This window comes from Crocodylus porosus, unplaced genomic scaffold, assembly GCF_001723895.1.
Source record: "Crocodylus porosus isolate Cpor-Errol unplaced genomic scaffold, CroPor_comp1, whole genome shotgun sequence".
Classification (NCBI taxonomy): Eukaryota; Metazoa; Chordata; order Crocodylia; family Crocodylidae; genus Crocodylus; species Crocodylus porosus.
In genome coordinates, this window is record NW_017728943.1 from 3510437 (window position 1) to 3536871 (window position 26435).

The 26435-nt window shown below is 49.2% G+C and overlaps 1 protein-coding gene across 2 annotated transcripts in view; it reads right to left on the reverse strand.

Moving 5' to 3' along the window:
• KCNH6 (potassium voltage-gated channel subfamily H member 6) overlaps window positions 1–26427 on the reverse strand; it is a 128266-nt gene extending 101839 nt beyond the window's left edge. For both annotated transcript variants that reach the window (XM_019548469.1, XM_019548468.1), the window contains exons 1-2: window positions 26341–26427; window positions 21176–21406 (exon numbers count right to left, since the gene is read on the reverse strand). In XM_019548469.1, the coding sequence (XP_019404014.1) occupies window positions 21176–21406; window positions 26341–26416 (307 nt within the window). In that variant the 5' untranslated portion in view covers window positions 26417–26427. The remainder of the gene's footprint in view (window positions 1–21175; window positions 21407–26340) is intronic.
• Between the last annotated feature and the right edge of the window lie 8 nt (window positions 26428–26435).

Consider the following 26435-nt stretch of genomic DNA (forward strand, 5'->3'; position numbering starts at 1 on the left):
GGGGGGTGGGGCTGGGAGAGCAGGAGGGTCAGATGGCTCATGCAGAGCCACCCATACAGCATGGTGCAGTATGGGGCAGTGGGAAATCACCCCCAGCCCAGCAGCACCCGGTGAGCACTGGGGCTTTTCTGAAGCACTGGGGGCTGGGGCAGCCATGGGGGGGGGCTGGGGTCCCTCCGTGATCCCCTCCCCCAGCACTCCCTCCCCTTGTACTTATCAGCTCCTTGATGCAGCCACTGGGGACTGCCCGAATCAAAGCTCTCCAAATTTTTGCTGAAGATTCAGAGAGCTTTGAATCAATTTGGACCTTTAAATTGGTCCCCCGATTTGATTTGGATTCAGAAATTTGGCCATCGAATCGGGCCAAATCTCCTCCGAATTGAATAACCACCTGAAGCTTTGCGCAGTCCTAAAAAAAAAAAAAAAAAAATACAGGCCATGTCAAACAAAAGACCTCAGGAAAAGTTGACAGAATAGACATAGCCTGTTTAAGTTAACTGAAAATAAAAAGTTACCCGTCTGTTGAAGATTATTATACTCACTTCCTCAAGCTATTGTCATGAGAAGATACTACAGCTAATAAAGTGATCTTTCATATCAAATCTAAGTTCATTAGATAAAGCACAGCCAAGAGTAATCTCTAACTTGTCTGTAACAGGAGGGAATGGCATTTAAGCATTTTGCCCCAAGATGTATGCTAGATGTGTTTATGTAACTGCTGGCCCCTGTTACCCATCCAGTCCAATGGGTTGGTAGAAAATACTGACATAATAAGCCACCTGAGAAAGGACGTACTTCTTATCCATCATTAATTCTGTTAAATTGCAGAGCAATGTCAACAAAACCTGGATTGTAACCTGTTGACATTGTGGTCAAAATGAAACTGAAAGCTGAAAACCCCTCAGCGTTAGAAACTGATGGGGATTTTTTTTTTGGTGCTGTCTTATGGGGCAGCTGTATTGCTGAGAGAGATGTTAGACAAGCTTTTGGGCACAGGATACCCTTCTTCTAGGCTGGGAAAAAAAAGAAGCAGGTACAGCCCAAGCTAAACACCAGATAAAACAAAGATTTTTGCTTAAACCTCTTCTGTAAATGAAAATAGTTAAAGTGGAAGAGGGCTGTATCCTTGGAGCAAGTGGAAGATATCAAAGTTATCTTTGCTTGCCCAACATCTCTCTCAGCTATACAGTTGATCCAATAAAAGATAGCCTACTGGACTATCACAGCTACAGCAATACCTCCAACCCATGAGAAACTGATGTCAGTCACTATAGCCTTACAGAAATACAAAAGAGATTGACAAGGCAAAGCAGAAACAGCTAAGTATATTTTGAGGTCCTTGAAGCTGCCACCATTTCAGTATCCATGATGCTGGATATATTTATGATGGGAAAGTGTTCCCAAGCAGCAATAGCAGCAGTCAAGTCAATGTATGAAATTGCTGCTACACATGGACAAACTGGGGAGAATTAAGTGACACCCGTGCATGGGTGTTTGATGAAGTGTCCTTGAAGTCCCTCCTATCCCCTGGGAGTTGAACAAGAATCGCAGGGTGAGGCAAGGAACACTGGGTGACCTCCTAGAGAAGACAGTCACAGTACAGGGAGGTGGGGAAGTCCCAGGACAGGACAACAGCCAGAACAAATGGACTATATAGTGGTGCTGATGTCTCCAAGGAGACCTGCAGGTCCAAACAACAGCCAATGTGACCCAGTGAACTTACTAGTTAGCTGGCTAGCTCTAAGCATTTAAAATTCTGCATTTTTTTTTTTTTTTTTTTTACAAGGTTGAACACTTGCCTAATGTACTGGTCCAGCAATTGATTGGGGAGAGGGAGGTTCTATGCAGTGCCAAGCTCAGACCAATTACAAGGAGTGTAGCTTACCCACCTCCCCCTCCCTAGGCCCAGTAGATCACCAGAGACACACAACACCAATCAGAAACATTTCCTGAGTGCAGACAGAGGCCCTGTGGAGCTGCCCTTTGGGAACCGGTGGTGGGAGAGTACCACCTCTCCATTTCAGCACATCCCACAGCAAGGCCTCTCGGCATTTTCCAAAGTGGTTACTGTAACCCCCCCTTCTCCACCCCAAGCAGTCCAATGACACACGGTGGCTCAGTCACAGCTGAAATGCCATGACAACTTAGTGCTGTAACAAGGCAGGGGTGGGCAAAATGCGGCCTGCCAGGCCATTCTATCTGGCCTCTGGGGCCTCTAAAACATTTAGAAAAATTAATATTTATCTGCCCCTGGCTGCTCATCATGTGGCCCTTGATGTCTTGGCAAAACTGAGTAAGTGGCCCTCTGCCCAAAATAATTGCCTGCCCCTGCAGTAAGGGTATATGTACTGCCCTCTGCAGGACTAAACTGGAGCTGCTCAGCTGGGGGTCCAAGGATCCCTTACAGCTATCAACTAGGGAAGCTTTACTATTACTTCTAGGGATGGGGGCCTGTACCTTGGGACAGGAAGATCTGAGTTTTGTCCCAGCAAAATTCCTCCCTGTGGAGGAAAAGGTCCATGGGAAGTAGCGTCCTGGGAAGTAGTGAAGTTACAACGTCATCGTGCAAGTGGGAAAACTCAGGAACAGAATCAATGTGAGGCTGTGACAAGCATCTGTGCAAGAGACAAGACCAGACCCCACACTCTTCATGTAAATCAGCTGAGATGAGAACATCTCACAGCAGAGTTTGCATGCAGGCCTCTAGTCTCCCTCCCTGGTATTAACCCAACCCTGCACTTTTGGAGCCGAGCAGTTCGCCTCTCTGCTGGTCACTGTAGGCTGGACCAGAGAGACAGGCCCTCCCTGCCAGCAGAAGGTAAGGTAGGGCGACACCTTAGTGACCAACTAGCTCAGAAAGACTAGACAAAGTAGGCTATTGCCTATGGAAGCTCATACCTTTCTGAAGTAATTAATCTCAAAGTGTGCCTATACATGAGTGTGCAATCTGCTCTGACGTGTTGGAATTCCAGCATGGCAGAGCAGGCTTAATTAATCGAGTCCGCTGGAGCATGGCATATACTGTGCTCCAGTAGCCTTCTGCATCTTGCATCAGTGTCTGTGCACTAAAAATGGTGGTGGGGTGCTTTACCTAAAACTCATTGACAGAGTGTTAGTTCAAGCACCCCTGCCACCATTTCTAAGCACACGGTGCTGATACACAAGACAGTGGTGCTTTAATTAGAACGGCTCTGAGAGCTGCTCTGATTAAAATGCTCCCCCTCCTCCCCCTGGAGCATGTGTAAAAGTGCCCTAAGGTCTCATCCTGCCCTACCTTCTCCCCAACTAACACAGCTAACTATCTCTGTTGTTAACAGGAAGACCTCACCCTTTATAGCCTTGCGTTCCTTGACACCCCGGGGCACAGCCAGATGAGCCCACACATGCCTCTTGCTGTCTCTCAAGCTGCTTTGAGATGTGGCAAGAGGCATTCTAGGAACAAAGGTTTCCTGCTCTGCATATTTGCAGCACAGGCTCAACATTTAGTACCTGGATATCCAGGTAACAACAGCCCCCCCAGGACTGTGCCCAGAGTTAAGATGGGGTGCAGCTGCTGCCAGTGAGCTATGGGCCATGCAGGGGGAGGGGAGGGGAGAGGGTCAGGAGCCATGCAGGGCATCCAGGGAGAACTATGGGCCCTGCAGGGGGGCAGGGAACCCACGCCTCCCAAGTAGCACCCCACACACAGTACCCTTATGCCCCCCATATCCCACCCGTGCCCCTTCCTACCCCCTTCCTGCAAGCCCCCACATCCTCTATTATGGTGATAGAGACACTGGTAGTCTTCCAGATTACTTTAACATTGTAAATATATCAATAAAACTTTGCCCAACTGATCTCCCCCTCATTTTAATTATGGAAGAACACGGATTTTGCAGTATTTTAAAGAATGAATCTGGGATGATGATGATCATCATCATTTTTTAAAATCAGAGATTTTGCAGTTTTAAAATAGGAAACACCAGCATTCCTGCTAGTGAGGGAAGTGGCAGGACCCAGGCAGAGGAGCCTGCTCAGGGATGGCACCTGGGACCCACCTGGAGATAGCTGACCTCTTGGGGCCAGGAGGACATGCTTTGACAGTTGAAAGCAGGCCACCACACTGAGAACATCTTCCAGGCGATAGCTGCCCAGATGGCAGGGTGGCGGCACACATGGCAGTAGTGCCGCACAAAGGCCAACTATGCAACCACAGCTCATTGGCAGCTGGCCCAGAGGTCCAGATGCCTTTTCTGTGGCCTGCAGTCCCCATTCAGGTCTGGCAGGCACACAGCTTTGGGGCCCACATGCTGTCATGTGGCAGCAGGTCATAGCCAGGCAGCAGCCCCCCACTGCCAGACTGCTGCAGTCTGCAGGGAACTCTCAGTTAGGGTTGCTTCAGCAGTCCAGCTGGCACAAGGGGGTAGTGTCCCCATACCAGCTGGCCAGGCCCCAGAAGCTCCTGTCTTTTTGTCCATTCAAAATTGCCATGGGCTCTAAGGCCTACCCAGTAAACTAGTAGCCCTCACTATATGGGGGCTAATGGATAAACGGAACAACTGATTTTGTGGGACAACCAAGGGAAAAAAAAACAAGATACGAGTGACATGGGAGTCAAAGGGTCAAAAAATGAAAACAAGTGGGAACACCAAGCAGAGTCCCCTAGGCCGCACCTACCGGTCCTCAAAGGCATCCAAGGAGCCTGTGGACTCTGCCTACTGGTGCTTTGTTCAAGCACATTTCCAGGCAGGAGAGAAGAAAGCTCGAGCTCCCCCTGGCTGCAGATCTGGGAGGAGCTGGGCAGGGTTATTTTGCCCCAAGTGCCACAACTTGCCCCACACCAAGGTGCATGCCCGGTCACATGTGCCGAGGCAAAAATCCTTGGATCAAATTTGTGCCGTTCCTATTTGAGCTGCTGCAAGCACACATGCCTGCATGTGTGGATGCGCTCCCTAGAGTCTAGCATCTCATCCATAACCAAGGAGCCTTATAAAGGTGTGAGGGTCACTTTGCTGGGGGGACCAGCACCAGGGACAGGAGCGTTTCTCTAGGACGGAATCTGCCCTGGGAAGTGTTAATAGGAAGAAGTCACTGAATACAGGATGTCTCACACTGATGGATGCATCAATGTGGTGATTGCTCCCATGAGCTGCCTCTTAAAGGTCAGAGCCATTTCTTTACTTAATGATGATGCTACTAGACAGGGGGAGAGAGAGAGAGAGAGAGAGAGAGAGAGAGAGAGAGAAAGAAATAGCACCAGGCCCCTTTACATAAACACTGCAGACTGGGCTCTGTAGCATCTCAGGGCTTTTGTACTGGCAACTCTCCTGCTCCATTAGAAAGCAATGTTGGCTACAGGATAGGGTGGCCAAGGTTGTTCATGTGATTAGTTAGTATCGCCATCTTTGTAACACCTGGGACTGCACTCATCAAGGGGCTGTCTAAACCTAGTGCAAAAAGGCAGGCCCTTTCCCCAGCACTTTACAACATGGTTCACTTCCAGTCTTAAGAACTGGTGTGTCAGACGCTGCGCACAATTCTTCTTCTTAATCAGGAGATTAGCTTAAACTTCCTAGGGACAGAAGTTACACAAACTGGTTTAAGTACATAAACCAGTTTCAAAGTGGCCAAAACTGGTTTAAGGTAAATCTGGCTGAATGTAGTATCAGATTTAATAGATTTTGGTCAAACCAGTTTATGTAGCTTCTGCCCCAGACAACTTCCTGGTTTAAGATAAATCAGAGTCCCCCAGCATCCTAGATGCTTTGCAGCTGTGAGCTGGGCTGTGCTTTCTGCTCCAGAGAGCTGGGCTGGCCCTGCCCCTCTGCTCTCTAGCTGGAGCAGCGCCAGGAGTGTGGCCAGATGCTCCTGGCTTGGCATGGCCCCCTGAAGCAAAGGGGGCAGGGAGAGGGCTTATTACCCCCTTCCCCCAGTATCCCAGCTGGGGTCTGCCTTGCCAGGGGACATCAGCCCCTGTCAGCACCCCCCCCAACCCTGCCTGCTGCTCCAGCAGCAGAGGCTGGGGCATGGCAAAGGGGCCGGGTAGGAGGTTTATTTCCCCCCTGCCAGCCCTTGCCAGTTCTTTAACATCTGCATATCAGACCACTACCTGCAAAGCAGGAGTAACTAACACCTTGTTAAAACATTAATCCAAGAGCCATCAAGACTGCAGGGCTAACAGTCTTGTTTATCGATCTTTGACTGACCTACCTAGCAAAATGCATTTTTCTATCCATGTTTTAGGGGTGTAGGTTATAGTCAAGTTGGTCTAAGGACATAGGCAGACAAGGCTCTTTGGGTAATTTTTTCCTATCCAGAGACTTAGATGGAGGGACAAGATAGGACCCTTCTTAAAGAGAACACTCCATCCCCTCCTACTGGTGGGAGTGCTGGCTAATCACTGGAGCTGTTCCCAGAAGCGGCCACAGGCACTCCTGGGATCAGCCACAGGGGGGACATCCCCCCGGTCAGCAAGATTGGCTGCAGGGGACATCCCCCCCCCCCAGTCGACAGGACTGGTTGGGGGGGTGGGGGGGCACACATGCCTACCCTGACTAAGGCAGCGCAAGTTGCCCATGGGGGAGGGGGCATGATTCCCCTCAGCTTCCCCAGGCCATGAGGGAGGGGGAAGAGGCTGGGGAACTGGGGCTGACGGGACTGGTCCCCTGCCACCTGTGAGCAAAGCCAAGCCCTGCAGGACCAGACTAAGAGGTGGGAGGTGTTGGCAAAAACCTGGTATAATCATCACATGTATGTGCTGAAGATGAGACTAAGGGTTGCAGACAGCTTGAGCTAGTCTGACAAAAGAATGCAGAGAAGTACATTTGCATTATAAAGCAGAAGCTGTAAAAGGTGGGAGACTGGAATGCCCAAGTAAGGACTTGTCTTTTTGGTTTATTACATTCCAGTTAAGTTAGACTAAGATGCGTGCGCTCTCCCTGTGTTTTGGGCTGTATCTTAGCTTAGGCAATGGTTTTTGCAACTCTAGCACATGACAGAGCAACCAAAGTGCTGTGTTCAATACATGCTTGCTTCAGAGAAAGGACTATTTTTGCTCAAGCTTTTATGAATTTAGTGCCACTACCTTTTTACCTACCCACCCCCTCCTTAATCTGGCAGCAGCTGCCCCCCCTCCCTTGAGTGGGGATGGGGCAGAAACCTGGCAGGCAGTGCCTTCCCCCACCACCACAGATCCCAGCTGGAATCCTGGTGGGCCAGGGAGTGAATTTAAACCCCCACCCCAGTGTGCTATCCCTGGGCTAGTGCCTGGCCATGCCCCCTCAGTTCCAGCAAGAGGGGGAAGTCTCTCTTCCCTCTGTCTGGCAGGTATGGTCTAGCACCTCCCACAGGCTTCTGGATTGAGTTAGTGCAGGCATGTGACTGTATTTCCTGCATCAAAAGTGAATGTCTGTCCATTTATTAATTGGTTCAAGCTGCACAGCTTAGGCTAACCTGCAAAAACTGAATTGATTCAGCCTTAGGCTTTCTGACTGTCTGTACCGGTCTTAAAAACTAATAACACAGGCTGCATTCTCTTCTGACTGTGGAGCCATTTAGGTGCACTTGGTTACAAAAAAAAATGCTAGCAAGCATGATCCAAGGAGCCTAATGTAGCAGGCTCCCACCCAGATGCCCCCTAGGAGTCACACCTGCCTGCTGTGCTCTCTTCCCTCTCTAGCACCTCTTGTTTCCCACCTGCTGTGCTTTCATGTTAAACTTTATGATAAATTTGGGAAAATGCCTTTAGAAGGCAAAGTGGCCTCTTTAGGTGCTTTCCCTATTGGCACTTTCCTCAGGGCTTCTCAGCCCTGAGAGTCATCTGGGGGCTCAGTACAATTTACAGGATGCACCTCCAACACAGTCCTCCAGGCTGCTCACCTTCAGCATGGTTACTCAGGGCATGCATAATTTTCTCCACAGCACACTTCCTTTCTGCATGGTGCACTGGACCCTTTCCTGTCAGCCCTACCTCAGTTTCCCTAGGGTCCTGGCCCGGCTCTAGGGCTCACAGCATCTACAACCCTCAGTTGTATATAGCACAGGACTCAGGGCACCCCTGGTGGCTTCCACTCACTTTTTATTAGCCACCTTATGCCTTATAGCCATCATCCTAATCTTCAACTCACACAGGGGTTTGTCCTTCCCCAGATTCTCCCCTACTTTCAACTATAGCCCAAGGTTTCTCTTTCCTAGGGCCTTTCCCAGCTTCTATCCATAGACCACCTATAGCTGGGGGTTTGTCTATCCCCAAGGCTCACCCCATCACTTCTAGCCAGCTTCCTTCCTTCTGGATTTCATTCCTGCAGTATAGCACCAGCTCCATCTGAACATACTTACAGAATCACACCTCACTGCCAGGGATTTCTTTTCCAGAACTGCCAGAAACAGCACAGCAAAAAGCTCCAAAGGAACAACTCTCTTCACCAAATCCTAACCCCCAAAGCTCCCTTTGCCTTAGGAGCCATGCTTATAGGGCCCTCAGCTCCACCGTCTTCCAACCACATGACACAAGCTCTCTTAATTGGGTCTAAAAATGTCTTTTTAGTCCAGCAGTTCTGCTGCAAGCACCATGTAAATCAGTAGTTTCCAGCCTCTTTTTGCTGCAACCCTAAATTGGCCACCAACGGGACAGCCTGACCCGGCACTGCAGGGTGTAGAGTGCAGCGGTGACAGCCCAGGGGTACCGCCATTGTCCCCTTCATGTGCAGCAGCCCTGCTCCACCTGCCTGCTACTCCCAGGCTGCACGTATGTGCATGTGGGCTCTTCACGACCCTACTGAAGATCCCCTGCAACCCTGATTTGAGTCATTCCCCAAAGTTAGGAACCAATAATGTAAATAGATGCCTGGAGTTCAGCACCCTATCCTATTCCTGCTTGCTGGGGGTATGTGGCTGGCAGCTTATTTTACTGCCTTGGACTCTTAACTCTCTTTTGCTACCTGGCACCAATTCAGCTGGTAGCAATCTTGGCAGCCACATACTGCTGCCTTCATTCCCTCTTAAAGTAACATGGGCTAGAGACCCCCTGTTACATCTAGATACATACTCTGTTATTTCAACCAAGGCCAGGATGCTCATCTGTTCTCATGACTCCAGCAGCTAGTTCTTAAAATAAGCACCAAGCATGGTAAGGCCTGCAGTGGCATTGCCGGAGTTCAGCTAGCAGCACCAACATGCCTGAGTCCTGTGGGTGCTGTACCCCTACCCCCTAGGCATAGATTTTGGGAGGTAATCTGCAATGTTAATAACAGCTGCAAAATGTTCTGTAGGTGATAAAGTCAAGGCACTGAAATTTCCCCTGCCTTGGGCTTTTGGTTGACACAAAGGCCTCATGGGTATAACCCTGCTGTGAGTGACCAGAGAAGCAGTGTTTTACATCTTCCCTATAAGGTGGAGGGAAGTGAGACTCAAACCCATCCATGTACAGGTGAAGTTAGTTATGAATACACACACCTGGGTCCAGGAGCTGAGATGTCCTACAGCACCTGAAAACACTGTTAACAGGAGACATCACGGATCAAACATCAGGTTTGCCTCTCCTCATGGAGCCTGCCTGGTTCTCTTCAGCCCATTCACACCTGTGCTAAGAAGCTGTAAAATGCTCCTAAATTAGAGTAACTTGGAACTAGTATAAATGACTACATAAGGTACCAAACAGTGGAAAATCATGCATTTTTTTTCTCTCTCAACAAAGAAGTACAACCTCCCTGCTGGAATCCAAGGCTCCCTGGCTCTGAGTCCCTAGTAACGCACTGAAAAGGGTTCTGTGCTGTGGGGAACATGAAGAGCAGGGCTAGGAATAAGGACATTTTCTTTCTTGTGCGTTCTTTCCTGCTCCTCAGCTCAAGGGAGGGATGAGAGCTTGACTCAGATGTTGGTAGAAGGCAGCAACCCTGAGCCACAGAAGCAAGAGCCCAGTTTCCCACTGCCTTGTTCCTTGTGCTGGCCTTTACATTGCTGTATTGTCATAAAATGTGATCAGTCAGAGGTAGGTAGGATTGGCATCGGTGCCGGTACCATCAGGGCAAGCAAGAATCAGATCCCTCTTATAACCCTGCAGTGTAAGACTGTTGCATATGCTTTGCACCAGTGCAAAAAGCTGCATGTGGGATGGGGCCAAATTAGAGCCTGATTCATTAATTCTAAGATGTATTAAACACTAAACAGCCAGCTGAAAGCTCAGGAGGCAGCAGACAGGCTGAGGTCACAGTGGAGCATCAGACATTAGATATAGGCCCACAGTGACACCATGGAGGGCATATCACTTTTCAGTATTTTATTTTTCACTCCTTCCTGAATCCCATGACTGAATCTGTGATTCCTGGGCTCATCATGGTTGCTAATTCTTGGTGCTGCTGAGAAGAATCCCACACAGACCAGCTGCTTCTGCTCAGGACAGGACTAGAGCTGGGGTAAATCTGGTCTGATGAACATCAAAGAGGTGCATGGGGGTACAGAACAGCATGAACTGCTGCAATTTAGACCTGAGGTGCTGTAACAGAACTGGATGAGGGCAGCTGATCCACCAGCTGCTTGGTACCTGGATCCAGGCTGAGGTCTCCAGTTTCATAAACATCAGATTCATGCAGATTAACAAGAAAACCATTCCATGCTAATGGACCCTGCCAGCTGCTGCCCCCAGGGCAGTGCCAATGTGTCAGCATCACCCAGACCCTGCATCTCCAGTCAGCAAGGAGGAAGTATGCCCTCCTGTGGGCCCTCACTCATCCCAGTGCAAAACAGGCATGAGCTGAATATAAAACCCTGACACTGATTTCCACCTCTTTCATGCTGCAGTAATTTGCTGGCACCAGGTACATGCTGATGACTTTACTGCAGGCCCTGGGCTTTTACAGAACCAGTACTGCATGACACCAAATGGTATCTGGATGAGGAGGTACATCTCAGTCATTAACCAGCATGGGGGAGGGGGGAAGAATCTGCTATCATGGCTGCATATTATACCAGGGAGCTCATCTATTTCCAGCCACAGGTTGCAGCTCAAGTGCAGTAGGGGTGGAGTGAATATCTTGGCACAGGGTATGATCTATCCTGGGAAGCAAGGCATGGTGACTGCCACACATGAAGGCTCTCCAAGGCTCACCTGGGAAAGCGAGTACCAGTTTGCCTGTCTCACAGTGGCCCTGATATAACTACAGCAGCTCCTGTTTGCATTAAAACAAGAACACTACAAACTGCATCCACAATCTCCTGAAGCAGGCCTCGAAGAGCAAGGCAGCCCCTACTGGTTCCATGAAGGGAAGAGCCTTCCTGGCCCCCTCATTGCTTGAACTCTGTTAAACACCACCCCAAGTGCCAGAACTCTGACAACAGCATTGGGGATAGATGGGGTTGGCCCATGGCTGCTCCCTCCCTCCAGTGGGAGCATGCTGAAATGACTGATCTTGTAATTAACCTCCTGGCTCTCATACTCTGTCACTGTCAGGCCCAGCTGTCAAGCATCTTGTAAGGAAATTAACTTTTGACTGATCTCCTGGCTTTTGAAGAGGGTGGATTAGGGATGCCGAATCAGCCATGTCAGGCTTCAGTCACTTTAACAGCATTTCCAGGGCCTGCTGCAAGGTGCAGGGGGAAGGACACCCCTACACATCCCTTTCCTGGCCCCACCACATGCTACCCAGAAAGGTGTATGCATGCAGCAGAGGTTGGACTACTTAGGCCACTTCTATGACCACACCACACTTATCACTTTTGGGCATGTCACTACATGGTGAGTGCCTTGGGGCACAGGCCTGTCTTACAGAGCCAAGCACACAAATAGGAGTGAAGGGCTTAAGAACAGTTCTTGCCCTGCTAGCATGATTGCAGCCTGAACAAAAAGGAGCTGATAGTAGGGTGCTGCCCCCACCATAGATAATGGTGGATGTGTCACTTTTAAGCATTCAGGTTCCCTTTGCTGTTCTATCTAAAGAAAGATCTACATCTACAGACACTGGCATCACAGGAATACCACAGAGACCCTGCAATCGGTGCCCTTGTGTGCTAGACACTCAAAGCACTAGAGCCTCTTCGCCCAAGGACTGGGCAGCCTACTTAGGCAAGCATCTGAAATCAGCTGGGGACTAGAACCCAAGTCAGAGACCAGAGACCTGCCCATGGCACCATACTACCTAGTTCTGTATATCACCTTTACCAGCCTTAACCTATCAGCAGAGACCCCATGACTGTGGAGGGGCAGACATACTACAATAACAGAAGAAGTGAGTCTGCTCTCAGGAATGGCCTTTCCTTTTTTGTGCCCTTGATGAGGTATTTAGCAGAATTTGCAGATTTGTTGGAATGTTACAGGGTCATGCCATGAACACTTCTGCTATGGTCTTAAATTTGCACACCCTGGGCTGTTAACCATGTGCCTTAGCACGTGCACCACACCATGCCCATATTATAGGCTAGCCTATTGGAAAGAGGCATTTTCTAAAACTTTAAAAAAAAATCTTATTGTATAATGGATAAAAGAAGCAATTCAACTTTCATTTATATTGTTGAAATCCAGCCAAGTGTTGCAATTGATATTTTAGTGAAAGACAATGTTTGTTAAAAAAAGATATCTGGTATGAACAAGATAGGTTTCATAAACTTTTTGATAGCATCTATTTTTAAAGTTCACAGAACTCCCACAGAGCGAAAGCCTAAGGAAGAAGTTTTAATTGTTCCATCTTGTGGGTCTGTGATAATGCCTACCCTCCTACAGCTCCTAGCACCCAAAGGCCTGGAGATGCTTTCCGAACAAGCAATCCTCAAAACCTCTGGCATGGTATGAGTGTCACTACATGGGGAAACTATGGCATTGAGTAGTGAAGTGACTTTCTTCTGAGATCACCAGGAATCCTCGTTTTCTCTGATAAAATTGAGTCACTGAAGCCAACAGGCTGGTAAGGTAAGAAAGGGGTTACTTTTAGTCACACTATACCCCTTTTAACAGTGCAGAGTGAGACAGAACACATGGATGGGCATGCATGCCCAAGCCTAGTCCCAGCTCCACCATGGACTTGCCTTATGAGCACCACAGATCCTGGTTTTCTCTGAAAGAAAAATCCAAAATTTTCTGATTACCCCCCACCCTGCCAAACCCATATTTTTTCTGTGATTAAAACAAACCACCATATAGTGGTGTTTCATATATAGTGGTGTCTCACACACATGCAAGCATGTGCACACGTGTGTGCACACACACACACACAGTGGTGTTTCATTTTAATTATGAAAAATGTGGATTTTGGGTGGCGGGGTGTTCATCAGAAAATTTTGGATTTTTTTTTGGATCTGCGGTGCTTACAAGGCAAGTCCATGGTGGAGCTAGGAATAGGCTTGGGCATGCATGCCTGTCCATGTGTTCTGCCTCACTCTGTGCTGTTAAAGCTGTGTAACTAAAAGTAACCCCTTTCTTACTTTACCAGGCTGTTGGCTTCAGTGACTGAATTAAGCATTTCCTGCTTTTTTCACTCTTGCCCTGTGGTAACAACATAGCAAGTGTGGGAGCCTGCTCTTCTCTGTGTGTCCTTAGCACAATAGCTTGTAAAGTCACAATTGGTTATGCCATTGAAAATGCCTTGGAAACTACTGAGGGCATGAGTGAAGAGAAGGCGGTTTCCACCTGTCACACAGGGCTGTGAGGTCCTTATTACAAACTGCAGTGCTTGGGAGGGAAAGAATCTGGGCTGACCTTTGGATTCCAGGCAGGGCTGTTTGCTCATTTTTACATGGAGTTGAGTAGATATAATTTGGCGTCATTGCAGAAATGAGAGCTCTAGGAGCCCATGCTGTAAAACAGCCATGCCTTTAAGGGTGTTTGCATGAACCCTTATTTCAAAAGACCAGGCTTTGTCAACCAGAAGGCAGTAAAGAAAGGAGGTAAGCAGTAATCACCACCCAGGGGATTGGAACAGCAATAGCACTTCTGGGGTCTTCTGCAGTAGCTATAGCAGCAGCAAGGAGTCTGTATTTTAATGTAGGAGAGCCCCAGATCCTGACTGCAGGAAGGAGACACCTAGGAGATGGCTTCTTCCTCTGGCTTGGTCAGTAAAAGGAGCCAACCCTTAGTCACAGAGCAACTCCCACGTGAAGTGTCCTGCCTTCCAGGGGACCGAGTTGACTGGAGCTGCTTTCCTGTTACCCCTGTGTTTTAAAGCCAGTCCTGAATGAAGGCCCCACAGTTTGAGAATGAGGTGATTTTGTCTGTGATGAATGAAGTAATAATTACCTCAAGGGTTCCTGAGTTTTCAGAGTGGCCCAGATCAGAGCCTCTGGCCTCAGGCAGCTCAGAGTCACAGGGCACATCTGGATGTGACTCTTACAGCCAGGGTTCAAATTACACTTTGACTTTTGGTGGGTGTAGTGGGGGGTCTGCAAAACAATTGGCTGGGATCGGGTCAGTGTGCATGGGTCCCTACTAGTACCGTGGGGTTGGGGCCAGTGCCGGTGGCAGCCAGAAGGAGCTGCCACTGCTGCCACCAGGGCTGCTTTGAAAGGCACAGGGTGGGTGGACCTGGGGTGGTGCACTGTGGCGCATGGGCTTCAGCTGTTGCGGGGAGGGGGGAATGGAAGGGGTACTGACCAAACTATTAGGGTTCTTGTCTCTTATGGGGGGGGGCTAAGCCCCCTGAGCTCTCCTGTAATTTGAACCCTGCTTACAGCTCTCAGAGGTGCTAGGGCTCAGGGGTGGATGGGACCTGCCTCTGCTTTCCATTAGTGCATCCCCTCAGCCTCGGGAGGGAGCCAAATAGCGTGCCTCTTCGAGAGGCTGTATTGAATGATCCAACAGGTCTTTTCCAGTTTTACATTTTCCTGGGAAAGATAGTCAACCAGTGTCCTTCCACTGAGGGCCAATTGCCCTCCACTTTAGGTACTGCATCTAAGGGGCAGCCTGAGTTATACATGCTTATACCTTCATTCAGGCTAAGTACAGACATTCAAAAACCCCAAGCCTGAATTGAATCAATCTCTGCAGGTTAGTCAAACCTGCATATATTGAATCAATTTGCAAGTGAATAGACATTCATTTTTGATTCCAGAAATGCAGCCACATGCCTCCAGTGGCTCAGACTAGAAGCTGGGGGTCACTACAGCAAGCCCTCCCTTCCCTTCCACAGCAGCTACAAGGCTGGAGGAAAGCTGAGCTGGGGGGGCATGGCCAGACACAGGCCAGAGCAGCACTTCAGGTGAAAGGGGAGAGTGGGAGAGAGGGGATATGTCCCTTCCCTCCCATACCCTTTGCCTGAGGCTGTTGCCTGGGCAGGCTCTGGCCATGCCCCCACTGCTAGAGCGGTGAGCAGGGGGGAAAGATGTGCACAACCAGGCTGGGGTCCTGTGTGAATGGGAGAAGGGAGGAAGAGGGGTTTAATTCCACTTCTCCCTGAGACTGCTGGCCTATGCCCCCACCCTCTCCTCTCCAATGGGGAAAAGTCTGGCAGGGGCTGCTCCACCCACCACCATGCAGAACAGGCTGTGCTAGCCAGGTTTCCCACCCCCACCACCTTGTCCGCCAGCCCTCACTAATCTGGCTAAGGAGCAGAGGATCTGTGCTAACTGTACTCTGCTCAAACAGACAGCCCAGCCGAGTCCAGAGCTGCAAAGCATGCTGGGGACTCCGATTTAACTTGAACCAGGAAGGGGTCTGGACAGAAGTTTCATAAACCGGTTTGACCTAAATCAGCTAAGTTGGATACTACATTCAACCAGGTTTATCTTAAACCAGTTTGGGCCATTTTGAAACCGATTTATGTGCACTGGACTTTTTTTCTGTTACAGGTTTAGGCCAGTTTCTGATCACTTAAACCAGTTTATGTGTAACTTCTATCCCTATAGTCCTACATACATACCCACATCTACATGCATAGCCATAAGTGAACATGCAAGCATGCACGCATACCCATGGGCAGGCATTTGCAGATGTCCATGTATGTAGATGCACCCATGTGCTTTGAGGCCCACAGTCATTTCTGTGCCCCACTTGTACAGCTGGGATACCCTAGGTGCTGTTGCTCAATGAGTAATCACCAGCAAAGAACACAGCACTTTGAAGCAGTGTTCAAAGGAGCCAGGATCTGTGCTTTGAAGGTGCTGGACATTATTACATCACTGGCAGTTCACAAAAGCAACAAACAACCCAGCAAGCTGCAGAGCTGGGATCACCGCAGTAATAAACAGCAGGTACAGCCTGAAGATTGGCTATGACATAAAAAAGAGGAAGACGATCGGGTTCTGAGCCTCCGCTGTTTAATTAAGCAGCAGCTCCCTATAAAGCAAGCCTTTTCTTTGCCGATAAAACCCATTTATAATGGGCTGAGTGATCGCAGGCTGAGGACTGTGGGGAGACAATGGAAAAGCTTTTTGCTAGTGGGGCAGGGTTTTAAAAATAGACATGAATGGCTTTCTTGAAGGCTGAAAAAAAAAATCCAGCTCAGAAAGCAAATGCTGAACTTGTTGAGCTTCTTCTGGAGCCAGAGGAGGAGCTCAGACAGAAAGGAGGAGGGGGCAGAGCCTCCAGGAGAGATGTTCCAGAAGCCCTGTTTATCATTCGGACTGCAGTAGTGCGTGGGCGGCCTAGCAGTGAAGCAGGGACCTAAAGAATGTGCAGCACCTGGCGCTGTGCAAGTACAGGACAAAATATGACTCCTGACAGCTGGGTCAGCCTAGGAACAGCCCTCAGCCTGGGCTCAGGGCTTCAGATCTGTAATGAGATGCCTCTGCCACTGCACAACATTTTTGGAGAGGGTTCTAGCTTCACTGTGTCTGCCAAACAAGAAGTGCAATCAAGTGTTCCCTGCCACCCAAATCCTTCCCCCCAGCCTACATGCTGGCAGCCCTGTCTGCACATTCTCCTGTGTTTTCTTGATGCCTACATTGTGAGCATCATGGGAGTCCTAGCCTGATCAGTATTTGGACACCACAGGGCTGTTTCTATTACAGTATCCACAGGAACTAAGCTAGGAAGTGGTGCCCTGGAAAGTACTGAGGGTAGAAGAAAAAGACAGTACACACCCTCAGTGGCACACATTGACTTCCCATGACCCTTCTGTGAAGACAGCAAACTGGTTCATTCCCCTCCCTGCAGACACTCATTCTGCTCCAACTGATCCAAAGTGCTGTGATCCCATTTCATTCACACAGGGATGGAGGGAGGGGCAGGGAAGAATCCCCCTGTCCCACAGACGGGAGCAGCCCACTCGCTCTGCATTGCCCCATGGAACTGAGAAAATGAGGGCGCTTAGCATATTGCAGGATCAAGCCCTTTGTATGAACATAATAAGCATGTTCATGCCCAGTTCCAGGCTACAAGGAACAGTTTTTTAGCCCCTATGTTCTCTTTCTCTCAGGGTATTCAGCCCTTGCAAGACAAAGGAGATCGTCTGTGTTCTTGTCAGCTCACTGTGTTTGAGGTAAGCTGCTTGTGCTCAGGCCCACAGTTCTTACAGGGCAAGCACAGTGTAACACAGACCCTCTCCTCACACATGCATCTATTTACAGAGAAAGGCAAGTCACTGGGCACCATCTTCTAAAGTTTCTGAAATAGAAAAAGAGCAATTAATGCTCCTGTAGGAAGCTCTTGCCTTCGGGGAAAACCTAATGAGGTCATTGCTGCTGCTGGGCTCAGAGAGACATTAATAATGGGAGGACTCAAGGAGCACAGCCCCCACTTAGAAAGCAGAGTTCAGAGCTGGCATAAGGGCAGTCTTATTTTTTCCAGTAGGACTTTCAACAGACATGAAAACATCCCGTGGGCAACTGGTGCCTCCTGAGTCTGGGGGGGCACCCGCAGAAGCTAGTATCAGTGGTGGAGACAGAGCTGGTGAGCACCCACAGATGCCAGCAGCAGCAGCGGGGACGGAGCTGGTGAGCACCTGCAGACACTGGTGTTGGCGGCAGGGACAGCCCTGTCGGTGGGGGGATGTGCCCCACTATTAGTCTATTAGTCCCCTATGGAACATCCTGTGTTCAAATAGAAGTGGCATTTGTTGGGTACCTGGCTGACAAAGCAGCTTGCCTGGGGCCTAGCAGGTATACACGGCTGCTTTCCCCAAATCTGCACCAGCAGCTATGCACTTGTGTGAAGCATCTCAGAGAGGGACACCAATAAAACTGTCCTTGAGTGGGCAAACCCTCTACTGACAGTGAAGTGCTTTGGCTAGTGCAGTTTGCAGCAACTCCCTAAGCAAAATAAGCTGTTGGCAAACATGCCAGGGGACTTGATCAGTCTGCAGAGTTCTAGGAGAAAATCATACTCCTCACTGTTATAACTGCTGGCAAAACTCAATGTCAAGCCTGGCCTAGTAAACAGCAGCAGTAATCAGGGTCACATGGAATGCAAAACATGGTATGGGGAGAAGGGGTGTTGCCCGCTCCACAGGATACTGGGCAGATAGTCAGGACAACATGGTTCTGGCTGAGTGGATAGGGACCAGGGCTAAAAGTCAAGACACCTGAGTTCTGTTCTCTTTCTAACCATAGGAGTCATTTCACTGCTATTGCCCTCCCCACCTGTGACTATTTAAGTAGTAAAACTTCCAGGTTTGAGTTTAGTTTATGCATGCATAGGGCACCCACCATCCCTGTGCCCTGCTTGCTGTCTGGGTCTGTAGGTTCTAACATAATTGAGATGATTATTTCTATAAACAATGTATTTTTTTTATCAAGTAAGTGCCTGATCTTCTTAACCCTCCCACAGTGGAGCTCCCATTGACATTGCTGGGAGTCCTGCACATACTGCCAGTGAGCAGCATCAAGCACTACATATTTATTTAGCTCCCTCCAGCATTAGAACTAATCACTGGTATTTTCCATCAAAGCCTCATTTTCATCTTAGCATGAATCCATCTGTGCATGCACAAGCACATTCTGCTTGATGAAAATGCTGCTTGGATGCTATCAGCAGATATGGCAGCACTGGGATGACTGAATGAGAATGAGTCTTAACCATATGGAGCATTTGGACTTTGCACTGAAGCCCATTGAAGCCAATGGGAATTTCACTGAGTTCTCAGCTGTTGGCAGTGACATCACTTCCTGCTGTCTACAGCTTGGCCCAGTGATTCTCAACCCATAGAGTGCCTTGAGATCCTTTCAAAGGGATGTGGGGTGCCAGGCAATGTTAGCACCATTAGGTGTGGAAACATGATTCACAGGATTAACCCAGAGATTTCAAATAGGAATCCCTAGTGTTACAAACATTTTGTCCAGTTGTGGTCTTCCTGAGTTCTTTGCAACAGAAGAATTGCTCTGTTCTAACCACTGGACCAGTATCCCTATGCTCCTGGGATTGTAATAGATGTTTGGGTTCACTAAGTAGGGCAGAGGTCAGGGTAGATTTGCAGTTGCTGGACTAATTAAATCAGAGCTATATAGCATAAGCTTTCATGAGCCCAAGCTAGGAAACATTGTTTGCCCATAGGTGGCTTCTGCCCATGTCCATGAAATGAGTCTAGCCACATCTCTTCTCCTGTAGGCACCAGGCTTACCTTATTGGCTTTTCAGATGGCTCTAGGCTAGCCTGCTATGTGGTAATATAACCACCGAGCTTAGCAGAAGAGGAACCTTTCTTGGCCCAGAGAACTCATATTTATATAGTGTATAGACAAGCATAGGAATACTGGTCCAGTGGTTAAAGTAGTACTCACAAGACCTGGGTTCATATCTCTGTTCTTTTGTGAACTTCATATGTCACCTCAATGTCCCTGTGCCTCAGTCCACACATGTAAAATGGGGATAACAGTCCTGCCCTGTCCTGCCTTATGGGGACTTGTGAAGAAAAATACCGTTGTCACCCCCAGAAATTCTTGAGTCCAAGAGGAGTTTTTAATGCCCCACCTCCCCAGCTGATACCCAAGTCCTTATCTCCTGAGTGTAAGATCATGGTGATTTTTAGCTCTGTTCCTATACTTTAGACATGGGTAGCTGTGCCCTAGAAGTGTTCCAACACAAACATTCTTAAGTTTTATACAAAAGTGATTTATGACTTATTAAAAGAACCTGCCTGTCTAGGCCACTTGGAATGCCTGGGCCTGGGGCAAAAAATCCCTTGCTCCCCTCACCACCCTGAGGCATTATTGATGACTACACAGAAGTCTGAAGAATGCTTACATCCTATAATAATGGCCAGATAAGTCACCCTGGAGACAGCTTGAGATGAACAAGGTTTGGTCTCTGAGACTGGAATTACCACCAAAGGTTTGGAAACAGGTACAGTCCATACTTTGGAGGTCAGCCCTGACAGAAGAACTTTCTGTTCAACTCATGTATCTCAAGAAATGCACAAAGGATCAGGGAACAAGTTGCCATTCCCACACCTTGCCTCTTCTCCCCTGTGCAGGTAGAGTCAGCCAGATCCTGACCCCACATGGCCTGGGGCAAATCTAGAATGGCACATAGCACCCAATCTTGCTCTGCACCTCATGCAATTAATCACCTCCAGGCAAAAATGGGTACAAAATGCTATCATGTCAGAAGAGTGACAACACTGTAGTGTCAAAAAGAGCAAGGTGCAAAGCTAGAGAGAACCAGGCACACTGGGGCTGATGGATGCTTAGAGCAGATGTAAGCAGCATTCCCTCTAAGCTGCGTGGCATGCGCAGTCATGCAGGCGTGCTCGTGCCGCACTGCCAGGCACGCCTGTGCAGCCGCACACGCTGCACAACTTAGAGGGAACGCTGGATGTAACCTGCTCACAGAGGTTCCCTTAGCCCAGCATGGCTGGGTAGCTTTAAGATCAGTGCATCTCACTGCTAGGAAGGTGATCTAGAACCAGATGTACAAAATGCACCAGCACTGGGGAGCACAGGAGAAAAGGGCCATTGTTGGACAGGCCATGAGGAAGAGTGAGCAAGAGAAGAACAGAAAGAATGCTCCCAGAGCACAGAATTTGCTTCTGCTCTGTCTGGTGTACATAACACTGGTTCCTCAAACACGTACAACTTCCTCCCACCTCCACTTCCCTAATCCCAAATCCTTTCTGTGCTAGCAAAGGATGTGGAGATCCATCAGTGTAAGGAGAGAATCAAACCTCTGTTCTACCCAGTGCCAGGCCAGTCTAGGTGCTGTTTACACTGTAATCATTCCCATGAAAAACAACTCTTGGGGTGAAACTTCCAGCCAGTTACCCCATGCCAACCCCATACTGACACACACATGGCACTGCAATGCTGAGAGAACCCAGGCAGCTGCTGCAATGCGGGGCTCTTACTGTCTTTCCTGTAGTAGAGAATCTCCAGCTTGCACTCCTCAGAGCCCAGCAAGGCCTGTGTCAGCTGTGAAATGGAGTTCTTGGTGGTGTCAGGCCCAGTAAGGAAGTTGCAGGTGCAAGGGCGCTGCATGACCTCCACCCGGGAGTAACCAAACATCTCGCAGAAGCCATCATTGCAATAGATAATGGCGCAGTTCTCCATCTGTGCATTCGCAATGAGGAACTTGCGGTCTGTAGAGAAACATGGGAAGCAAAGGGTTAAAACAAGAGGTGAGCCCTGAAATGCTTCCTGGGATAGGATGGTTAGGCAGGTGTGGCCAGAGCTAGTCCACCTGCACAGCTGGGCACAAAGGTTTGACAAGGCTCCTCCACTGCAATTCTCATGTCAGTGGGGATCTCACAGGCAGGAGGACTAGTTCCCAGCCACGGGCTCAGACCCAGAGAACCTGCACTCTGTTTCTATCTCTGTTGCACACCTAGTGTGTGATCTGGAACCAGTTACTTTTTCTTTGTCCCCAAACTTCTCCGCTCTTGGAAGCAAGGGCTGCTTTTTACTAAGTCTTCATGTAACACCCAGTGTTAGGGGGGCTCAGTCTCAGCTGGAACCTCAAGGGACTCCTGGAATACTAGAGATAATAAAACACTAGGCACTCCTTTGTTCAGCATGGTTTTTCCCAGTATCCTAGTGGGACATCATCATAATTGGAATATGACTTGGCCAGAGATTCATGGGGCTGTCATCACCATCTCCCAACAGGGGACCTCACAGTGTTTGACAGACACTAACTTTGCACAATGCCCACAGATATGGTGTCTAGGTATAGATGGGAAAACAAGCCCTGGAGGGGACAGGTGATCAGTCCAGGTTTCACAGTAAGGCCAAGTGTAGAGGCCCAAATTTCTGATCCCTGATCAATGTGCAAATTCATGCATGGCTGCCCCTACCAGCAATTTCCCAAACTACCTGCTGTTTCCTCCTTCCCTGATTATCAATGCCGGTGACCCAGACAGGTGGAAGTAAAGGGGATCTTTCTCCTCTGCTGGCCACTCCCTCTGCTAATTCATACAGTGCATCAAGTTCACTGCCATTGTCATTCTGGTGAGAGGCAGGGATATTTCCTACACATGCATTTTCCCTTCCCCTCAGGGATCTTGCCTGTGAAAATGGAGAACTTTTAGCACAGGGCTGGATGCTCAGATCTAGTATCAATGGGCATAGAACTAGTGACTTCAATGGTAGGGTGGTAGGAAAAGGAGAATTCCTGCTCTAGCCCCTGCTCTTTAGCCTAAGGTGCCTCCCAGCTCTGCTGCCTGCACCACACTGCCTTGCATTTTCTCTGTTTTCAGTATCCCTGATAATGCCATTTTCAGCCTTTCCCTTTGGGAGACACAGTCTAAGAGCTCCCCCATAGGATGGAATTAAGAAAGAGGTGATTCAGGCAGAAAAGCAGAACCCTCTTTGTGGCAGTGAGGTTGGTTTTCCTGTGGGATGGTTCCCCAGGGGAGGCAGTGGAAGCCCTATAGCTTTCAAAGCTACATAAACACAGGACCACAGGGGATCATTTGGTGCTTTTCAAGGAAGGAGGTGATATAGGAAGGTCTTTCCCATCTTGAGGCTCTCTGAACCTTGGAAGGAAGGGTAGATTTGCATCTTATAGACATGCTATATATATATATATATATATATATATACACATATACATACACACACACACACACACATATACATATACATAGCATAAGTTCATGGGCTGAAGCTCACTTCATTAGATTCTGTGAAAGGGCTAACTATGTCTCTTGGCTCTCTGAACCTGTCTTTCTGGTTATGGTGGGAGTAAATCCAGAGTATCAGAATCAGACTGAGGGATCATCTGCTAGCTTTCCCATTTTATCATTTTATTTTTCTTGGCTTTGGATCCATAGTTCAGGCAGCACACTTTCCCCTCAGTCCTTTTTGCAGACACTTAACCTAGCCAGATTCACTCTTTTCAAAATTTGCTCAAGTCCAGTACCTGCCCAGGTAGACCAGATTCTTCAAATAGGTCACAGCTGTGCTGAAGTGGCTTCATCACTGAAGGCAACACAGAAGGCTCAGTATAGACCACCTACATTAACCTTCCCCTCCAGAGGATTTCTTAATGAGCTCTACTGTGTGCTAGGGCAAATGCTGGAAAGACAAACATGTCCTACGCTGGAAAACACCAGGAAAGCCAAGCCATCCATGACTCATGGCAGCCTTTGGGCAAGACCAAAGACAACAATGTGAGGGGTTGACCTGCCCAAGCACAGAAGGTTTCTCCTGTCTATTCATATTGCTTTAGCTCTCTTGGGAAGCTGCCCTGTAAAGCTCAGGCTGATGATACATAGGATTAGAGCAGGCATCTCATCTCCTGTCCTTAATATAATCTAGCAATTTAGAGAGCGCGGTGTGTGGCTGCCATGAAGTGCAGCTGCTCAGATCTGCAGGGAAAGGAACATTTCCAACAGGAATGGGCTGAACCCAGGTCCTGATTCTGCCCCAGCAAATTCTATGGCATGTAACTGCGAACAAAATCTGCCTTTTGGCACTGGGGGCAGGGACATAATTCCCAAGAGGTGGCATCTGCTTTGGCTGAAGCTGGAGCCAGGTCTTAAATGCAGAGGGTCCATTTGGAGTCTAGCTATTAGCACAGTCCCTAATTAATCTTGCGGATTACATAGGAATGGCATCTGCAGCATGTTTATTCCAGTTCTGCCGTTGCTTCGTTTCCCACCTAGAGGGAATGTGCATTCACAAACCAGAGTGTCAGACTCACCAAAGGTCTGGAGATGCCTGCTGTAGCCCTGAGAGGAGGGATTTCAGTGTACCCAAGGGACAGACCTGGGGGATTCCCCTCGCCACTTCCTTGGGGCCTCTCACTGGTGGATTAGAAAGCACTTTGCAAACATTAATGAATTAAGCTCCAGCTGGGTGAATAATGGCATTTTTCAGGTCCAGGTGAATGAAATGAAAAATCAGGGAGGTGAGGGGAGAGAGGGGAACCAGTCTGAGACAAATGGAAACATTTTTGAAAAAATGAAAGGATGTTTTGTTTTGGATCACCCTGAAATGTTTCATTTGACCCAATTTATTTCTCAGGCAATTTAACCTGATTATAACATTTTTCCCCATCAGAAACTACCATTTGGAAATTGCAAGTCCAATCAGCCATGTTGGAAGCTGTTGAAACAAAATGTTCTGGCATTTTCAGAAGTTCTGCCCCAGTCCCTTTTTTGGCGGGGTGCAAAACTATTCACTTAATTTAACCTCATTTGGGGACTAGTTTTGATCCCTCCAAAAACCAATTTTCTGGAGTTTTTTTCTATTCACTGAAAAAAATCCACCCAGCTCAAGCTCCAGTCCTGTTGGGAGGTAGGAAGTGGTCCTATTTCAAAGCTAGCTAAACTGAGGGTTAGTGCTGTGCTTGGGACCACACAGGGGGTGAGCAATAGAACTCAGGAGTCTGAGTACAGTGTTACTGCCCTGCTCACTTAGCTGCCCCGTCCTCCCCTGCTGATCCAAATTCAATGCAAACTCAGTCCTCATCCCCTGAACTGCATCTTGCCATTGCCTCCAAAGCGACCATGGACACAGTGCAGGGGAGCAACAGCCAGATTGGTAGAGGATTAGTTTTTTAACCAATATTTCAGTGAGTTGGGACTTAAGGCAGAACTGGGGAGGGGAGTGGGCATCTGGGACTGGTGGGCAGAGGGAAAAGAGGATGCTGATTTTAACCAGACAGCGCAACCCGGTTCAGAGGGAAATGGAATTAAAATCTTGAGGGTGTTTCAGTGACTCACAGCAGGAAGTCTGGCAAATACAGTCCAGAGTGGAGTGGAGAGCCAGAAATAAATGGGTTTCCCTGACAGAAAGTCCCAGAATGTGGGGGAGTGGGGGAGAGACGGGGGGAGCTCAGTGAGGAAAAGAGGCCTGGCCTATCTCTTGCCTTATACCACTGGTAATCAGCGTAGAGCACTGTGATCTACTGGTGCAGAACTGGAACGGATGGGAAGTAACCCATGCAGAAAGGTTAAACCACTCATCAAAGGCCCTTCAGAGAGAGAGGGATTAGAGCTGAGCAGCTCCTGCCTCTGTCCTCTGCTGAGTCCCTCAAACCTCACTACCTCCCAGGGAGGGCCAAGGCTTGTTGGGAAGAGATTAAATCCTGCTTCTAAAATGGACAGAGGGGCAAGGTTAAGAGATGAAATCCTACAACTGGGGAAGGAAGTGTGACAGGCAACCTTTATGGCTTTCCTGCAGCTGCCACTTTAGCAGTATCTTGGGGCCCTCTATCAGAGTGGCAGCAGGCAGATTTGCAAGTAGCAACAAGTTCCTGTTTGACTCCCTCCCCCTGCCCCCCCAGACCAGCAGGCTGCCAGAGGGGGCAGAGAGGAGGGGGAGCCAGACCCTGCTCTGTTCCCATGGGCGGGTGCAGGGAGAGGTCTGTTTATTTCCAGGTTAGCTCCTCAGCCAGCACAGACAGCTCCAGGCTGCAGCTGCCAAGGCAGACTGATACACCAGGCAAGTCCCATGAACTCCCCATGGCCAGGATCACGTCACTCACCACCAGGACTGATCCCGGCCCCTCGCCAGCTACAGATCCACTGGGCAGCGGAGAATGACTGAATCACCCTGCTGCAGAGAGCCCACAGCCCCAGCCCTTGGTCAGCCTGCACCTCACGCCCCGGTGCAGAAAAAAAAAGAGCCCCATTCCAACACCAGCTTTTGCATGGGCCTCACTGAATCGGACACGCATACCCGGTCTGAAAAGAAAGATCCCCTGAAACAGTCACCTTGAGAGGGCCCCCTGCCCCTTCCCAGCTGTGACAAGATCTCCGGGTCTTGCACTACGGGACCACACGGGACCGCCTCCTTTCAAGGGGCCCTTACAAGCAGCTGCAGGCACCGTGCCAGTCGAGGCAACACTCCCCTCCTCCCGGTTTGGCACTGCCTCTCTCTGCCCAGCACGGCTCGGCTCGCTCCTCGCTGCGGTTGTCCCGCTGGAGCTGAACCCCAGTGACTGCAGCGGGGTCCCCTCCCTTTGCGGGGCGGGATCCATCCCCTTCCGTCCAGCGGGGATCGGCGCCTGGGGCCCGCGGGGCAGTTGTGCCAGGAGCCCCCCCCGGGGCCGGCGCTCGGCACTCACTCTGCCCCTCGAACTTGCGGATGATGGTGTCCAGGTAGGTGTTCTGCGGGGCCACGTGGCCCCTCCGCACCGGCATGATGCTGCGGCGGCGGCGG